Here is a 17316-nt window from a genome sequence, read left to right on the forward strand (position 1 = left end):
ATGGAAACTCTGTACTCATTAAACAATAACTCCCCGCCTCCCTTTTCTCCCAGTCCTTGACAACCACCATTCTACTTTCTGTGTCTATGATTTCAGCTACTCTTAAGTACCTCATGTAAGTGGAGTCATGCTGTATTTGTGTGTGTGTGTGTGTGTGTGTGTGTGTGTGTGTGTGTGTGGCTTATTTCACTTAGTATAATGTCCTCAAGGTTCATCCATGTTATAGCACATGTCAGAATTCCCTTTTTAAGGATGAATATTACATTCTATGTATATACCACATACTGCTTATTCATCCATTGATGGACACTTGGGTTGCTTCCATAGTTTAGCAATTGTGAATTATGCTGTTATGAACATGGATGTACAAATATCTTTTTGAGACCCTGTTTTTAGTTCTTTTGGGTATATATCCAGAAGTGGAATTACTGGATCATATAGTAATTCTAGCTTTTAATTTTTTGAGGAACTGCCATCCTATTTTCCACAGTGGCTGTACCATTACATTCCCACCAATGGTGCCCAGTGGTTCCAATTTCTGCACATCTTTGCCAACACTTGTTATTTTCTATTGTTTGGATAGTAGCTATCCTAATAGGTGTGAGGTGGGACATGACTTTATTTTTAACCTTGGCTTGTTTTTCTGGTCTGAGGCCTGTAGGCCTGGTAAAATGTGCATGTAACTCAGTTGGGTTTCGAGAATTTGGGTGGTTTAGGCCAGGAGAGAGACAATATGTTCTCTACCCTGGGAAATCCTTCAAGTTATTCTAGGAAGTGGAAGTCTAGATAGTAAATATAACTGTTTGCATCATGGAGATCTATGACCCAGTTGGCCAGGACAAGCGACTGATCCCCCGAGTTAAAGGTGCCTGTATCTCTGTCTTCAGGTGAAGAATATCGAGGAGCACCGGCAGCGTAGTCTGGACTCCGTGCAGGAGCTAATGGAGAGCGGACAGGCAGTGGGAGGCATGGTTACCACCACCACAGGTCAGCTCTCCCCTCTTCCCCATATATGGTTAGGAGCAGATGTGCAGCCCAAAGGAGCCTGATTTCCTTCCCTACTCTTAAGATCGATATATATGCTGGAGTAGGACTGTTTTGTGTTAGGCTGGGTTGAAAGCAAGTGTCTGGAGTTCCCTAGATATCACATATAACTAGCTGGGAGGCTCTCACAATACCTCTATTGAGAATGTCTTTCTCTTATCTCTTTCCCACCTCTTCCCAGATTGGAACCAACCAGCTGAGGCACAACAAGCCCAGCAAGTCCAGCGGATCATTTCACGCTGCAACTGCCGAATGTACTATATTAGTTACAGCCATGACATTGATCCTGAGCTGGCAACTCAGATTAAACCACCTGAGGTCCGTGAGAACCAGGAAAAGGAAGATCTCCTGAAGAAGCAGGAAGGTATTCAGGGCTTGAAAGGCTTTTAGGAGGGGACCAGGGAAGTTAATGAAAGTAGTTATTTCGTAATGGTTTGGGGGCACTAGTGATATTAAAAGTCCCACTCTGCACTCAACGTTAACATTTCACTTTGCTCTATGTTATGTAAGTTCTGCCATGAGAGAATAACCTGTGCTCTTGGAAGAATGGGTATTATTTTATTTTGAAACAAGCAAATATGTTTCTACTCATGAGCATTTCTCACCAAATCCTTTCTATGGGCTTAACTATCAGGAGTGGTTCCAAATAGGGGTTAGGAGATGGGGTAGATATTTAAGGAGAAACTTGAGCCTCTTATTTAGCTGCTAACAATTACCTAGGGGCTGTGGATACCTTCACCCTCATCCATCATGAGCTGGAAATCTCCACCAACCCAGCGCAGTATGCCATGATCCTGGACATTGTCAACAACCTGCTGCTCCACGTGGAACCCAAGAGGAAGGTGAGCACAGGCCCTTAGAGAATAGCCCTTAGCCTCACAGGAACCGCCAGACCTTGTGCTTCATGTGAGGATAAGGAAAGCCATACTTCAAACTGAACAGGGGCTGTGGTTGGCACATCATTTATTAGTCCGCAGCAGCAGTTGAAATTTCACTTATCTAAAAACGCTCTGAGTGTCACTGAGACTGTAGGCTTGTTTGTTTTTCTTGGTGAGTTCTCTGCTCAGTCACTTGAATACCTCTAAAAACAGTCACTACTCCCCACTTCTATCCTTATGCTGTGGGACTGGCTTATGGTGAAATCCAGTGCCCAGTCTTTTGCATTCGCCTGCCCCTTACTCTTGCTACTAATGGTGACAGATAAAGGTGAGCTTTCCAGAAGAAATCCTCATTTATTGTTCCTTTCTCTATTTCACTTTACTACAAGACTTGTCTATTAGAAAATCTTGTTCCTTTCCTTTTCCATTCCTTTAGGAGCACAGTGAGAAGAAGCAGCGGGTCAGGTTCCAGCTTGAGATTTCTAGCAATCCCGAGGAGCAGCGCAGCAGCATATTACACTTGCAGGAGGCCGTGCGGCAGCATGTGGCCCAGATACGGCAGCTGGAAAAGCAGATGTATTCTATCATGAAGGTAGTCACTTGGGTGGTCTGAGGACAAGGCGGTCTCTTAGGGTGAGGGAGATCTTCTCAGTTTCTCCTGTCCTGGCTCCCTAGTCTTTGCAGGATGACAGCAAGAATGAGAACCTGTTTGACCTGAATCAAAAGCTTCAGTTGCAGCTAAACCAGGAGAAGGCCAGTCTACAGCTGGAAAGTGAAGAGCTTAATATCCTCATCAGGTGCCACAGAACATTCTTTCCCTGCCCTTTTCCAGTTCCCTACCTGGAGTCAATTTCTATTCCTTGCCCATGTTCAGGTCTAGTGTGCATTATCCAAGGCTGATGTAGTAGATTCAGGCACCTCAATAAGGAACATAATTGCAGATATAATCATAGGGGTTATTAGTGGGAAGAGATTACTTCACCAAAAAGCTATAGAACTGAAAGATGGGATTTGTGTTCCCATGGCCCAGGGTGTGAGGAGCGATGAATCCAGTGAAAAAAAATTTAGAGAATAGCCGTTCCAGAATAGGTCCATCTCTGGGTTTACTTCCTGCATCATTCTGGAGCATTCCACCCCACCCCCAACCCAAATGCTGTTGCCTTTGTTGGCTTTGACCCTCCTGTTCGTTTATAGGTGTTTTAAGGATTTCCAGTTGCAACAGGCCAACAAGATGGAGCTGCGAAAGCAGCAGGAAGATGTGAGTGTGGTCCGTCGCACTGAGTTCTATTTTGCTCAGGCACGATGGCGCCTGACAGAGGAAGATGGACAACTAGGGATTGCCGAACTGGAGCTGCAGCGCTTCCTCTACAGCAAGGTACTGGGTATACACAGCCACACAAAGGCGAGTGTATTGAGAGGCACTGACCTATCTCAGGAATCTCATTTACTAAAAAGAGATAAACAAAAAGGGGCTAATTATTATAGGACTATTAATGATGGTATTAAAGATTATTAATGAAACATGAGCAGAGTTTCCCTTAGATACATCTACTTGTAATATTAAATAATACAGATATAGATAAGGTTGATCAAATGCTTCCTTTATTGAGTAAGATTATCCCTAGAAATGTGGCCCAGAGGTACACATTCTTCCAAGTCCCGCTCGGAATCGAATCATTAATTCTATGCTGGCATTCAGCTTTCCTGCAATTACCCATGGCATGGAGGAGACAGGACACTGTTCATTACCCAGCACTCCCCCCGCACCACCCGATGTTTGGAAATGAGTAATTTTTGAATGTCACAGTGACTGGAAAGTACTACTGGTATTTAGTGTCCTGGTCAGTAGCACCATGAGAAACACTGGATTAGAGGGTACATTAACTGTATGAGGTTGAAAGAGACATCACAGGTTGGGCTTAGGCATATGGAGAACCTGAAAGCAAATAGGATATGTAGCAATTCTCTAGCAAGCTCCTGAGAAAGGCTTCTTATAGTGGATTGGGGTTGGGGGGAACCTGTCTTTATAGGTGAACAAGTCTGACGACACAGCAGAACATCTTCTGGAGTTGGGCTGGTTCACTATGAACAACCTCCTCCCCAATGCTGTCTATAAGGCAAGTTTCATTTCCCTGCTCCTAGCCCATTCACATACTTCCTAGCACAGGGCATTTGTAACGGTCCTTCCCCATAAACCCACTGTGGGAAACAATGTGGTGATCTGAGATGGTAACAGCTGGTCCATCTTAACAAGACCATTGCTTTTCCTCTCAGTCTGCAGAGGATGTGTGGGTTGCTTTATACTCTTACCTTTTAGGTAGTCCTGCGGCCCCAGAGTTCCTGCCAGTCTGGGCGACAGCTAGCCCTCCGCCTCTTCAGCAAAGTCCGGCCCCCTGTTGGGGGTATCTCTGTTAAGGAGCACTTTGAGGTTAGTAAACAGTCTTTGGGGGACCCAGGAACAAAGGGCAGTCAAAAACTATCTGTGCGTTATATTATGCTGTTAGGGGTAGGTAAACCGAGGGATGATGTCTGAGCTTAATTGCTTCTTCAGCCTTTTTCCTCTTTAGGTAAATGTGGTGCCTCTCACCATCCAGCTGACCCACCAGTTCTTCCATAGAATAATGGGCTTTTTCTTTCCTGGCCGAAGTGTGGAAGATGATGAGGTTGGTGATGAAGAAGATAAGTCCAAACTGGTGACTACTGGTGAGAACTTTTATGGTGGAGCTCCAGAAGACTGGAGTAGCAGCCTCAGAGACAGCTGAAGCTTCAGAAAGAGGACAACAGCTGGTGTGCTTGCTTTTTCACAGGAATACCAGTGGTGAAGCCTCGGCAGCTGATTGCTACAGATGATGCAGCAGCACTGGGCCCTGGGAAGGGTGTGGCACAGGGCTTGAATCGGAGTTCTGGGGTCCGAAGGTCATTTCGCAAAGCCCCTGAGGTACCGGACATGCTCGATGATAGAAAAATGGAAGTCTTGGGTACTCTGGCCTGGCTGGGGATTTCTTCTGTTGCCTTTGAGTCTACTCCAGGGGTGAAAAGAGATAGAGATGTTTGGGGTCCTGAGTTTCTTCTGATGATTTCAGGGACTCACTTTCTTTCCTAGCACCCTGTGGATGACATTGACAAAATGAAAGAGCGAGCTGCCATGAACAACTCCTTCATCTACATAAAGATTCCACAGGTTCCACTGTGTGTCAGCTACAAGGTCTGCTCCTCCCCAGCACTTTCTAGAATAGGGTGGGAAAGGAACCAGATAAGGTCCTCAGAGATTAAGGAGAGGGAGATAGTTCATCTTGTGAAGCTGGCCTGTGGGTGATAAATCTGTTTCCTCTGCTCCCCTCAGGAGTCAGTACCATTACCAGACTAAGGTGAGGGGAAATCAGTCTCTGTAGGTTGCTGCTGCAGGAAGGCACTTGGACTCAAGCACTGGCTTGCACTAAACTTGGCAGCTGCTATGCTTTTTCCCATCATCTTTCCCCGCCCCATCCTTCTCTTGCAGGGTGAGAAGAACAGTGTGGATTGGGGTGACCTTAACCTGGTGCTGCCCTGTCTGGAGTACCACAACAACACGTGGACATGGCTAGACTTTGCCATGGCTGTCAAGAGGGACAGCCGCAAAGCCCTGGTGGCCCAGGTATCCCAGCAGAGTGCATGGCTGTTTGGTTAGCAGGGGCTGGTGGGCAGATCCTCTCTATTCAGGACGATTTCACTGTAATAACAAGCAGCCTTGGGATGGGGCAGGTTAATGAAGTGCGCAGCTCCTATCCCTGACCTCTCCTTGATTTTGCTTCGATGATTAAATTGAGTATTTCCTGAATGTTTCACATACGTTAAACTACTGTTGATTTTTAGGGAACTGGGGGCTTGACACAACTGCGGGGTTTAGAATGGGTTCTAATTAGACTGTAAGCTTCTTGAAAGCAGAGATCATTTTAGGATTTGAATTTCCCCATTGTGCCTTCATGTAAGTTTAATAAATCTTTATTGACTTGGTTTTCACTGTGATTTGTTCTGCCTGTTCCACTAATATTTACCTTCCATTTTACTCCTTTCTAACCTATCAGGTAATCAAAGAGAAGCTAAGGCTGAAGCCTGCAACAGGGTCTGAGGTCCGTGGAAAGCTAGAAACTAAATCAGACCTCAACATGCAACAACAGGAAGAGGAGGAGAAAGCCCGGCTCCTCATTGGTTTAAGTGTGGGCAACAAGAACCCTGGCAAGAAGTCCATCTTTGGCAGGCGCAAGTGACCCAGCAATCCAGGAGTGGCTGCAGTACAGGATCTGACTCTGGCTCAGGCCCCAGGGACTTGTGGGTGGGAGGTGCTTCCCTTCATCCATCAGGATTTTTGGGGGTTAGCCCACAGGTACTGTGGAGAGAGGAACTACTGTTTAGCAGCCGGCCTATTCTCTGCAGAGCATGGTGGATGATAATGCTGAGTTCTACCTCGCACTCAGCAGCAGGTCCAGGGCCAGAGAGGCATCAAGAGAGTAGGCGCAGGGAATGGCCCCAGGACTAGGATCTGGTTCCCTTGGGGTCAACTGAAAAGATGGAGGACAGTTCTGATCAAGTATGATAAATTTTTATAAAGACATATATATATATGAATATATATACATATATGTATATATTTCTCTTAAGTGTAACTGCTCTTCCCATGCCAGAAAATTAGTGGGGGAGGGCTGATCTTTTGTCCCTCATTCCACTACTTTGTATGAAAGATTAGTGTTCTGGGGGGAATCAGCCCCTCCCCAATCTATGCCAAGTTCACTTGGGGAGATGGCAATAGGAGCCAGGGCTGGCCATGGGTCCCCCTGGGGTATGCCCTGGAGAATCATAAGAAAATGATTTAAAAAGAAAAAATATATTTTAAATTTGATGCTGTTCTTTTTGTGTGTGTGTGTGCATTGAGTGCATGGGTTCAAATTGTCTGTATCCTTCCCTTCCATCAACCTAAGACACATCCTCTAGCTGCCACTCTTGAGGGTGGCTTCTTTCCTGCCTAAAACTATCACATATTTCCCAGCTCTAGTGATACCGGCCCCATGCTGATAGGTCTCTGCACATTTTAGTTCTGGCTATAAACCTTTTTTTTTTTTTTTAAAGATTTTATTGGGGAAGGGGAACAGGACTTTATTGGGGAACAGTGTGTACTTCCAGGACTTTTTTCCAAGTCAAGTTGTTGTCCTTTCATTCTTAGTTGTGGAGGGTGCAGCTCAGCTCTAGGTCCAATTGCCATTGCTAGTTGCAGGGAGCGCTGCCCACCATCCCTTGCGGGAGTTGAGGAATCGAACTGGCAACCTTGTGGTTGAGAGCCCACTGGCCCATGGGGGAATCGACCTGGCAGCCTTCGGAGTTAGGAGCATGGAGCTCTAACCGCATGAGCCACCGGGTCGGCCCTATAAACCTATTTTTAAGCAGGGGTGATAGGATTTGGGGATAAAAGTGAGGTGTGGCCGCATCACTTGCATCTCTAGTCATGAACAGCAAGGCAGAGGCGGGGCTCTTGTAATGCAGCATGACGGGGAGGAACTGCTTATGTAACTGGGACAGCAGATTTAGCGGGAGCAGAGGCAGAGGCTGGAGATGGGAACAGTGGGCTGTCGGCAGGGGCAACATCGCCAGGTCCCTCATAAGGTAGGCTGTGGGCTCTGGCGGCCTGATAGGGGAGGCGAAGGAGGTCAAGGCTTGAGAGGCCTGGGAGTGACTGGTGAAGATGCCCACGTGGGGGGAGGGCAGGGAGGCTATACTGAGCAAGTATCCCAGCCCCATAATGGAGGTGCAGGCTGCATCTTTGATGCCTCATAAGGAAAATATCCAAATACTGCTTTCCTAGAGGATTTGAATTGCGTCCAGGAAATCGAGGCCTTGGCCAAAGCAAAGGGTATCTCTAGGGTTGGGATTTCAGGGAAGCCTACTCACACGGGCAGAACCTGTAATGCCTCTAGAGCAGGTGTTTCAGAGTGGCTCCCCTGGTTCTTAGCAGGGTGGCAACATCCAGGGCCCCAGGGTCCGAGGCTGGAAGAGCCTCTGGTCCGGTGTGGGGACCACCAGGTCAGGTCTGGAAGAACTGTGGAGACTGCAGGAGCCTCAGTGCCTGCACCAGCAGCTCCTGGAGCCAGCCCCGCTGCTGGTAGAGAAGCCTCTGTCTGAGTGGCCAGTGCCTCAGTGCATCAACCTCTTTCTGCCCGAGTTTCCCATTAGACCCCTTAGGGAGCATCAGCAGCTGAAGGTAGGTCAACGGAATCCCTGAAGGGGTCTCAGTCTTGGGGGTAAATTTAAAAATGACCAGTCTCAATTGCCCTGTTCTCCACTTTTCTGTACAGATTTTAGGCCTTGTGGCTAAAGGCTCCTTTGGAACTGTCTTCAAGGTGCTAGATTGTGGCCAGAAAGCAGTATTTGCAGTGAAGGTACGGACCTAGGTACTCTTCCACATTATTCTCTAGTTCTTGCCTCCAGTCTTGGTTCCAGAAAGGTTAGGAGGAATAAACAATTCAATATCACTACGTATTCCCCTCTAGGAGTCATCACTTCTCTTTTATAGGTGGTGTCCAAGGTCAAGGTCCTCCAGAGGGACGTCCTGAGGCAGTGCAAAGAGGAGGTTAGCATCCAGGTATGCACAGAGCCCTGGAAGGGAGCCTAGGAAGAACTACTGTAAAACACAGGTGGAGAAAGTTCCTTTCTTGTCCAACTGCCCTGCTCTTCCTGGTTCTGCCCCTTCCTCTGCTTCAACCAAAGTAGATCCTGGGAAAAGTAGCTACCAGCAGTTATTCTGGGTATTCCAGGGAAATCTCTGCAGCACGTCCCGGTGTGTTCCTTAGTAGTACGCTGGTTCCCGGGTTATCAGGCAGGCAGTCCCAGTTTAGTTCACCTGAAATGAGAGGTGGGGCAGCAGCTCCCTTTCTGCACAAGTAGGTATATTCTGACTTCTTGGCTGCCTTGATCCTCAGTGATCCTGTTCTTCTTGTTTTCTTCATCCCTAGCGACAACTCAACCATCCTTTTGTACATGGTTTGGGGGACAGCTGGCAGGGAAAACGGCACCTCTTCATTAGTGAGTGACTGGCCTCTCTTATTTCCAAGGGTCCTTCTACCATATTCCCCACCTGAGATTACCCAGCCCTTTGGCTTGTTCTGCCTTTGCTCTATTCCCCTTCTCACAGCACTTCTCTCTCCCAAAAGGAGAGGGAATTGCAGGTGGCGTCAGTTTGGGCAGGAGGCCTACAATGCCTCAAGCCCAGGCACAGTGGCCCCAAATATTGCCTAGACGTTTGGTGCTTTGCAGTGTGTAGCTACTGCAGCACAGATCTGTATTCTCTGTGGTCCACTGTCGGCTGCTTTGCTGAGGCTTCCATCCGTCTCTTTGCTGCTGAGCTGGTCCTGGTGCTGTGTAAGTGAAATGTGGGGGGTAATGGAAATGGGGGAAGAATTAAGGGGTGGGTGAGAAATAAGAGAATTGGTATTAACTCTGGAGGTCAAAGAACAGGGATAGGGATGTGGTAGGGCTATCAGGGCAATTGGAAAGGACTGGAGAGCGTCAGTGTGCCCCATGATTGCTGTCATCCGTAGGCTACCTCCATGACTTGGGCATCATCCATCGAGATGTGAAGGTAGAGTGCTTTTTTTCTTTGTCTGAGGAGGGGCCTCAGTAAGACGTTTCACAGGTCCAAGAAGGCAGGAGGAAGCTGAGAACAGTTGACCATGGGGCCCTCCTGGGTGCTAAGGCTTTGGGTAAAGGCCCTCCAAGCATAGACTTAAATGCTGAGTAGGGCATTTTCAGCTGGGGGGGTATACATGATGAAAGAGGGTTGAAATGAAGATGAATAATTTCTCACCTGTGATTTTTCAGATGGAGAATATCCTTCTGGATGAACGAGGTAAGTCCTTTTCTTTTCCTAGCCCCTTCAGTGTGGGAGTATGTCATGGCTGATGCGGGGTGAAACAGAGTGTTGCTGTTGGGTTATCTTTTATAGGACATCTGAAACTGACAGACTTCGGTCTGTCCCGCCACCTGCCCCAGGGAGCTCGAGCCTATACTATCTGTGGCACTCTTCAATACATGGGTAAGAGAGATCAACGCTGGTGGGTAAGCGTTGGGCAGGAGGATAGCCAACAGATGTCAATGACAAGTATCTTTCAAATCTGTAGCCCCAGAGGTCCTGAGTGGAGGGCCTTACAACCATGCTGCTGATTGGTGGTCTCTGGGTATCTTGCTTTTCTCTCTGGCAACTGGAAAGGTGAGAGAATGATAGTGATGCTGGGCAGAGAAGAGAGGAGCTTTGCCCTGTGGTGGAAAGAAGGAAGACCTTAGGAAACTTTGCCTTATTCCTACTAAGGAATGATATCCTCCCAACCTCTGAACTCAGTTCCCAGTGGCTGCAGAGAGAGATCATGTGGCCATGTTGGCAAGTGTGACCCACTGTGACCCTGAGATCCCAGCTTCTCTTAACCAGGGGCTCTCACTTCTGCTCCATGAGGTAAGGGTGAGCACGACTTTCCTTTTTGACTACCAAACCATTCACTTGCTCCTTTCTCTATCTTTGAAGTGGTATTTCCCCATTCTTCTGATTGTTTTTGCGGGAGGTGTGGGGCGGCTCCAACTTGATCAAGTAATACCTCACTAGGTGTCCTCTAACCAGCACTTCACATTTCATTCCTGTTTCCTGGTCCTCCAAATCTCCTACCCATCTCTGACAGATAGGTCACTTCTGAGAGAGGTGGGCCAGTGCTGCTTTCTTATCAACACAGCTCCTTTATTCCTACCTTTGACCCTAAATTAGCCTGTCTCCCTCTTTTACAAATCCTTTCCTCTTTAGGGTTTTTCCTGCCCTCCACAGCTCCATGAACTTTATTCCTTTTCCAGCTTCTCTGTTCAGCTCCTTTCCTATACCAGTTCCTCAGGCTTCATGCTCTATTTCTCTTTAGCTCTTATGCCAGAATCCCCTCCAGCGGCTACGCCATTTGCATCACTTCCAGGTCCACCCTTTCTTTCGGGGTGTGGTCTTTGACCCAGAGCTCCTACGGAAGCAGCCAATGAACTTTGTCCCGGAGACACAAACTACCCAGCCATGTCCATTGGAGTCCATGCTCTTCAAGGACTTTGACTGTCACCTGGAGTCCTACCTGGTCCACGCCCCTAGCCTTGCTTGAGCCCCTCTACTGTAGATTGGGGCCCACCTGAGAACTTGAGGATCTCCTCCACTGCCAACTCAGTGTGACCACCTTGATGATCCAGTTTGTTTTCACTTTGTAGCCTCTTACCATTCTGTTCTTCTAGGCATGTACCAGAGTCCACATCTTGGGCATTCTGCTACTGGCAGCCACAGCTGGCCCTAGCCCTTCCCCTGTCATACAACCCACCTCTCAAACATCTCAGATCAGAGCGTTGATCTTTTCCTCGGCTTCATTTCTCCAGTGCTCATACCCTGAAGCTTTGAGCCAGAGGCTTATTCCACTTTTCCCTCGCCTTGTTTCTCTACCATGTTTCCTTTCTTGAGCAGTGACACTTCATGGTTTCCCAAGGTGCTATTTATGTGTTTAACAGGCTTGTCAGAAGCAGTATGAATATTTTTCAGAGGTCTCAAAAGCTGACATTTCAACCCCTAAACATACAGCTAAACATATGATTCTGAGGGCTCAAATAAATTTAATCTGTGATAAATTTAATTTTTAAAAATTTGAAAAGTGAATCTAATAGCTTAATGTGAGGAAGAGAATAGGAACTGAAACATGGGTGGGTTAAATGTCTTCTCTAGGGGTAACTGGAATAGCTATCCAAATATTTTCCAAAATAAAACCTCTGAAAAACAGAAGGATTCTTAAATTGATCATTGCTCTAGACAGCCCAGGAATCAGTTTCTAATGGGCAAACCAAGGAATTAAGAGACATGATATCAACCTTAAGATTTAAGAACCTTTTTCCTTTAGTAAGGAAAATCATCTGGACCTAAAATGTATATACATCTTGGGCTTTATGACTTCATTTTTCTTAAACTAACTTCTCAAAATCTTCATTTTTGCTAGTCTTCAGTTATATTTGTATCCAGAGTCTGGAAAGTACTCTGTGTACTTCTATTAATTCTGTCCCTGGATTAAGCCAGATTTTCCCTTGTACATAGCTGGCATTTTATTGGTTTCTGTAGAATTACCTTGTCTGGATTGCACTTTTGGCAATCCGTATCAAATCTCTATGAAACTTAATTGTTGTGGATACTGTAAAGGGTAATGATTATAATTCATAATGTTCTATTTAAAAATACATAGGGGAATTTTTCTCTGAATCCAGTTGTGCTTTTCTTGAATTGCTGTTTGGATTTTACCTTAAAGACACTATTCAACTGACTATTTTTCTCTTCATATTGATGCTAGACTACTTAGAGCCAGTTTACGGCCCACCTCCAGCAACTGTTTAGAACTTCATGTTATATATTTTGTATGATAGCTACTTTCTTGGTTTCATATTCCTTTTCTACATTTATTTTCCTAATTCTCATTTTCCTATATTTTAATCTTTGTCTTACTATATTATCTGCATCTTTGTAAGACTTTTTTGGAATGAGGATATAAATAAATAAAAGAATGTATCCTTAATTCTTCTGATTATCTCGTTTGTTTCTCTTTATTTTTTATTTATTTATTTTTTTTTTTAGCTTTATTACATTTATTTTAAGTTGTAGTGACCAGAACTGCACATTGGATAAAAATCCTGCATACTAGAAATAGGAATTAATGGTTTCTAAAATAGTAGTTGAGAGTCATAGATTGGAATTTAGGAGACCTGGTGCCTCACCAATAACTGTCTCAGTGTCTTTACACAAGTCATTTTAATCTCTCTGGATCTTAGTTTCCTATGTATAAAATGAGGGGGTGACAGTCACTGGTCCTTAATTGTGGGAAATGGGTTTCAGATTTCTGTAATGACTTTCCAAAGGGCAGATGCATATGATTTTATGATACTGTGTGTCTGGCCCAATGTTAATTAATGTTCAGGTAACCCAACATAACCCAACATTCCATAGCCTCTCTGGTCACAGCAGCATATTGGGTTAAGGTCTTTAGGACATAGTTGACAGAATGTCACTAGAGTTCCTTTCCTAGGACAAATTAGATTGCTTAGAGGCCATGATGATGTAGGTGTAGTTTGAATAATTTCTTACCAAATAAGGACATTATTAACATACTCTCTTCAATCTGTGGTGCACTACAGCAGTGATTTTCAGGGTACAGTGGAGAGGTGATAGAAAAATCAAAGTTTCAGAAAGTATAATTTGAAAAAAGCACTAAAATAAAAAATAAAAAAAATAAAAAAGCACTGCCCCCACCCCCTAGTTTTGTTATGTTCATCCCTGGAAGACATTCCTTCCAGCTACCCTCCACTCCCATTCAGAATCACTGACCTATAAATATAATATTTTTTACTTATTTACATTCAATTCACTTAAAAACAATTTTTTTATATACAGCCTGAAATGATCGTTTAAGTTTAACCCTATGATTTGATTTTTCATTACCTAGAAGAAAATAGATGCACCTGTAAATATGGATATTTTATTCTGTATTCCCTTCTGTCTTTTGTAAGAATTTAAGATTAGTCTCAACATCAGTCCTTATATTCTTTTAGAAAAGTGTCTTTGTAGTTCTACATTGTAGTTTTTTACCTCTAACCTAAGTTGCTTTATTATACATTGAACTGTTCATTTGTTCACTTGTTCACTGATTTAACAGACTGGTAATCTCACTTCCTTGGTTATTTCTTTAAAGTCTTCAATATAAAAATTTTGTCAAAGCATTTTTAACAAATTAAATAAAATCATACTCACTGCATTATTAACCTCTGTTATGTGCTGAATTGTGTCACCACCCCCCCATTCATATGTTGAAGTCTTAACCTCTAGTACTTCAGAATGTAACTGTATTTGGAGATAGGGTGGGCCCTAACACAATGTAGTTGGTATCCTTATAAAGAAGAAACTAGGACACAGACACACAGAGGTAAGACCACGTGAAGATAAGGTTGACAGCCATCTACAAGCCAGTGAGAAAGGTCTCAGAAGAAACCAACCCTGCTGACATCTTGATCTCAGATTTCTAGCCTCCAGAATTGTGAGAAAATAAATTTTTGTTGTTTAAGCCAGGCAGTCTGTGGTATTTTGTTATGGCAGCCCTAGCAAACTAGTACAACCCCTATGAAGTGTTCTAATAGATTAATCAAGAATGATTATTTTATTTACCAAAAAGCATGCTATCTTCTTCGTATCTGGTTTTGCTTACATTCTGAGAACGTGCTATTTCTGATTTCTTTGGCCTCTCTGAGTTTTGCTGGTTTATGGAGCTGTTGACACTGCCTCCTTGGTGCAGTACTCCATTAAACTCAGGAGCAAGGCTAATCGTTCCAGTTTCATCCTTGAGTTCACTCAGAAGCACTGCCTGGTGGATACTTCTGAGTGGCTGATTCGGGTTATGTAATTGGATTCTAACAAAATAAGTAATGTCTAATCCTAAAATTTAAAAGCTACATTGTTTTTAGTTGGACCCCTACTTTATATCACAAACAAAACTTATTTCCAGATACATTAAGGCTTTGAATTTGATTATCAAAACATTAGGAATCTTAGAAGAACATTTGGCAGACTAGACCTACAATCAATCACTGGAGGAGATACGTAAACCAAGACAGAAAATGAAAGCACTATAAAAAAGGAGAACAGTGACATCAAAATTTGATGAATGAATGACTCAAGATAAGAAATCCAGATGCTCTGAAAGGAAAGATAAATATTTTGACCACATAAGTTTGATCTTTGTATGGCCAAAGATACCATTAATAAAGTCAATAGACAAAAAACAAAAAAAAAACACAAAACACTGTAATGTGATGACAGTTAATGTCTATAACAGAACTCTTAGAAAAGAACCTATTTCTTTTTTAAGGGCCGGGAATATGAAGTGACAAATTAATAAGATCTATATCAGTTGATTTAGAAGGATCTATACATCAAATGAGGAAAAAAATGCAGAAGTCTAAGAAATGCCATTTTTTAAAAAGATTTTTTTTTGGGGGGGAAGGGGAACAGGACTTTATTGGGGAACAGTGTGTACTTCTGGGATTTTTCCAAGTCAAGTTGTTGGCCTTTCAATCTTAGTTGTGGAGGGCACAGCTCAGCAGCTCCAGGTCCAGTTGCCGTTGCTAGTTGCAGGGGGCGCAGCCCACCATCCCTTGTGGGAGTCAAACCAGCAACCTTGTGGTTGAGAGCCCACGCTCCAACCAACTGAGCCATCTGGTCACCTGGGAGCTGAGTGGCAGCTCATTGACTTCATTCTAGTTGAGGAGGGTGCAGCTCGCTGGCCCATGTGGAAATTGAGCCAGCAGCCCCGTTGCCCAGAGCTCGCACTCTAACCAATTGAGCCACCCGTCCGCCCAAGAAATGCCATTTTTGTAAAGGACTCAATGCCTTCTTCCTCTCCCTGTGTGTGTATGTGAGACAGAGAATGTGAAAAAGAGAACCTGAAAGGGAAAGAGGGGTAATGCAAGTGGAAAGACAAGAAAAGATCTCAACTTGAGACCCCATTCTGCACAACAATTTTTTTGGGGAAAATGTGTGCATGTATAAATAATAAACACAAAACCTGTGTGTGTATGTATATGTTCTTACAAAGGTGTACACAACTATTGGTTACCTCATGCAGGGGAACCTTTGCCTTTAATCTTTGTATTGTATTGTTTCACTTGCTAGAAAAAGAATCTATTATTTTTAAAATCAAAAGGATTACACAAGAGACCAACAACAAACTAATTCTGTTTATGTTACGTATTTACAATGGTATTTTCCCTCTCATCTACCCCTCCATATCCCTCTTAATTTGCTTCAGGAAGCGCCATATCCCTTTGGCTACTCACCTGGCATCTGACATACCAACTGCAACAAGAACTAAGCATTTCAATTCATACATTTCTACAATACAAGCATTTACTACTGGCACTTAAGAGTTTTCTGTCTTGGTTTTTCTGTCACTTCCCACCCTTGTTTTCTTTGCTGAGTCTTTTTGACCCTAAGTACATATATCTTGGGATTCCTTCTGCTGAGTCTTGGGCAATCCCAGGCTCAAGTTTGTGTTGTTATGTTATCTTTCTCCCAGTTTTCCTTCCATAAAGCAACTTTTTTCTAGTGCCTGCAGGCTAGGACCATTATGATCCTAGAGCAGTGTTGTCCAACAAAGATGTAAGCCTGTAAGTAATTTTAAATTTGCTAGTAGCTGCATTAAAAGGTAAAAAGAAACAGGTGAAATTAATTCTAATGTATTTTATTTAACCCAATATATCTACAATATTTCAACATAATATTTTAAAAATAAGATATTTTACATTATTTTAAATACAAAGTCTTCAAAATCTAGTTTGTATTTTATACCTATAACTCATCTCAATGTGGACTAGCCACACGTGAAGTGCACAATAGCCACATGTGGCTAGTGGCTATAATATTGGACAACACAGTTCTAGAGGAACCCACCCCTGTGGGCTTTGCAGTTCATAACATTATAGTTCCTCCTCTTTGGATTATTGCCATTTCCAAATTCATTAAGACTTCAGATTGTAAAGGTGCTGTAAGTGTTCAAAGGAACATACTTTATCATTAACTATTATCTTTCAATAGCTAACCTTTAGGCTGTTTCCAGAACTCAATTCCACCTTCAATGGCTAGATTTCCCATACACAGGGGATTCAAGTGACAGGAGAATGTAGTAGTAGTTGCTAGTTGAGCTGGAATCTTTACGGCTTATTTACTACCTGCAGGGCATTGGGCAAATTACATGATCTATGACTCAGTTGCTTCATCTGTAAAATGGGGATATTTACAGTACCTACTTCATAGATCCATATGAGGATCAAGAGTTAATATACGTAAAGCATCTGGCATAGTGCCAGGTACATGGTAAATGTTCAATACATGTTAGCGATTGTTCCAGTAAACTTGTCGCAGACCCTCAGGTAAGTCCCAAGATAACAAGAAATTCTCAACGGTTAAATTACAGCGTGGGTTGAGAACTACGTCTCAGGCCATCTTCGCAGCAGGACCTATGAGGGGACTGACCAAGCCTAAATAAAAAATGCTCCACTCACCTTTTCCTTCCAGACTGCCTGGCCGGCTCTTTCTGGTCAAGGCCGAGGCGCGAGGTAAGAGAAACCTGAAAAGACTTCCTAAGGCCAGGCCACGGAGACAACTTTTCTGACAGGGTTGAGGGTGGCTCAGCTACCTGGGTACCCTCCCCAACATGAGGTACCGGCCTTAGGCGTAGCACACATCCTGCCCTCCAGCCTGCGTCTGCAGTGAGGGGTCCACCGCGAGAACACGCGCGACCAGATGTCGGGCGGGGCGGGGCCTGCGCTGGCCCCGCCC

At 44.1% G+C, this 17316-nt stretch overlaps 2 protein-coding genes and 1 long non-coding RNA gene across 8 annotated transcripts in view; 2 read left to right on the top strand and 1 right to left on the bottom strand.

Annotated features, from left to right (window-relative positions):
• BLTP2 (bridge-like lipid transfer protein family member 2) overlaps window positions 1-6798 on the top strand; it is a 25114-nt gene extending 18316 nt beyond the window's left edge. For 2 of the 3 annotated variants that reach the window (XM_074319709.2, XM_074319711.2), the window contains 13 exons: window positions 888-987; window positions 1226-1408; window positions 1765-1886; window positions 2359-2514; window positions 2598-2719; window positions 3117-3297; window positions 3953-4043; window positions 4244-4350; window positions 4490-4625; window positions 4730-4860; window positions 5026-5127; window positions 5422-5556; window positions 5987-6798. In XM_074319709.2, the coding sequence (XP_074175810.2) occupies window positions 888-987; window positions 1226-1408; window positions 1765-1886; window positions 2359-2514; window positions 2598-2719; window positions 3117-3297; window positions 3953-4043; window positions 4244-4350; window positions 4490-4625; window positions 4730-4860; window positions 5026-5127; window positions 5422-5556; window positions 5987-6169 (1749 nt within the window). In that variant the 3' untranslated portion in view covers window positions 6170-6798. Of the gene's footprint in view, window positions 1-887; window positions 988-1225; window positions 1409-1764; window positions 1887-2358; window positions 2515-2597; window positions 2720-3116; window positions 3298-3952; window positions 4044-4243; window positions 4351-4473; window positions 4626-4729; window positions 4861-5025; window positions 5128-5421; window positions 5557-5986 lie in introns of those variants that run through there. The other variant, XM_074319710.2, reaches the window with a different exon arrangement.
• On the bottom strand, window positions 3232-17314 carry LOC148756485 (uncharacterized). Its single transcript, XR_016022851.1, has 3 exons — window positions 17040-17314; window positions 4233-5029; window positions 3232-3369 (listed from the first exon to the last, which is right to left on the bottom strand). It is a non-coding gene; the product is annotated as an uncharacterized LOC148756485 (long non-coding RNA).
• RSKR (ribosomal protein S6 kinase related) lies at window positions 6950-12508 on the top strand. Of its 4 annotated transcripts, none has more exons than XM_019731415.3 (12): window positions 6950-7556; window positions 7903-8151; window positions 8246-8329; window positions 8464-8532; window positions 8903-8972; window positions 9204-9308; window positions 9488-9528; window positions 9768-9795; window positions 9892-9981; window positions 10067-10155; window positions 10285-10395; window positions 10844-12508. In XM_019731415.3, the coding sequence occupies exons 1-12, from the start codon at window positions 7506-7508 to the stop codon at window positions 11066-11068; spliced, it is 1212 nt and encodes a 403-aa protein (XP_019586974.3). In that variant the 5' UTR covers window positions 6950-7505; the 3' UTR covers window positions 11069-12508. The 4 variants fall into 4 exon arrangements, with proteins under 4 accessions (XP_019586974.3, XP_019586975.3, XP_019586978.3 ...); XM_019731416.3 differs by having other exon boundaries at window positions 7906-8151; XM_019731419.3 differs by lacking the exon at window positions 9204-9308.
• Window positions 17315-17316: the final 2 nt, after the last annotated feature.

This window comes from Rhinolophus sinicus, chromosome 12 (genome assembly GCF_057876585.1).
Source record: "Rhinolophus sinicus isolate RSI-liver-muscle chromosome 12, RSI-T2T, whole genome shotgun sequence".
NCBI lineage: Eukaryota > Metazoa > Chordata > Mammalia > Chiroptera > Rhinolophidae > Rhinolophus > Rhinolophus sinicus.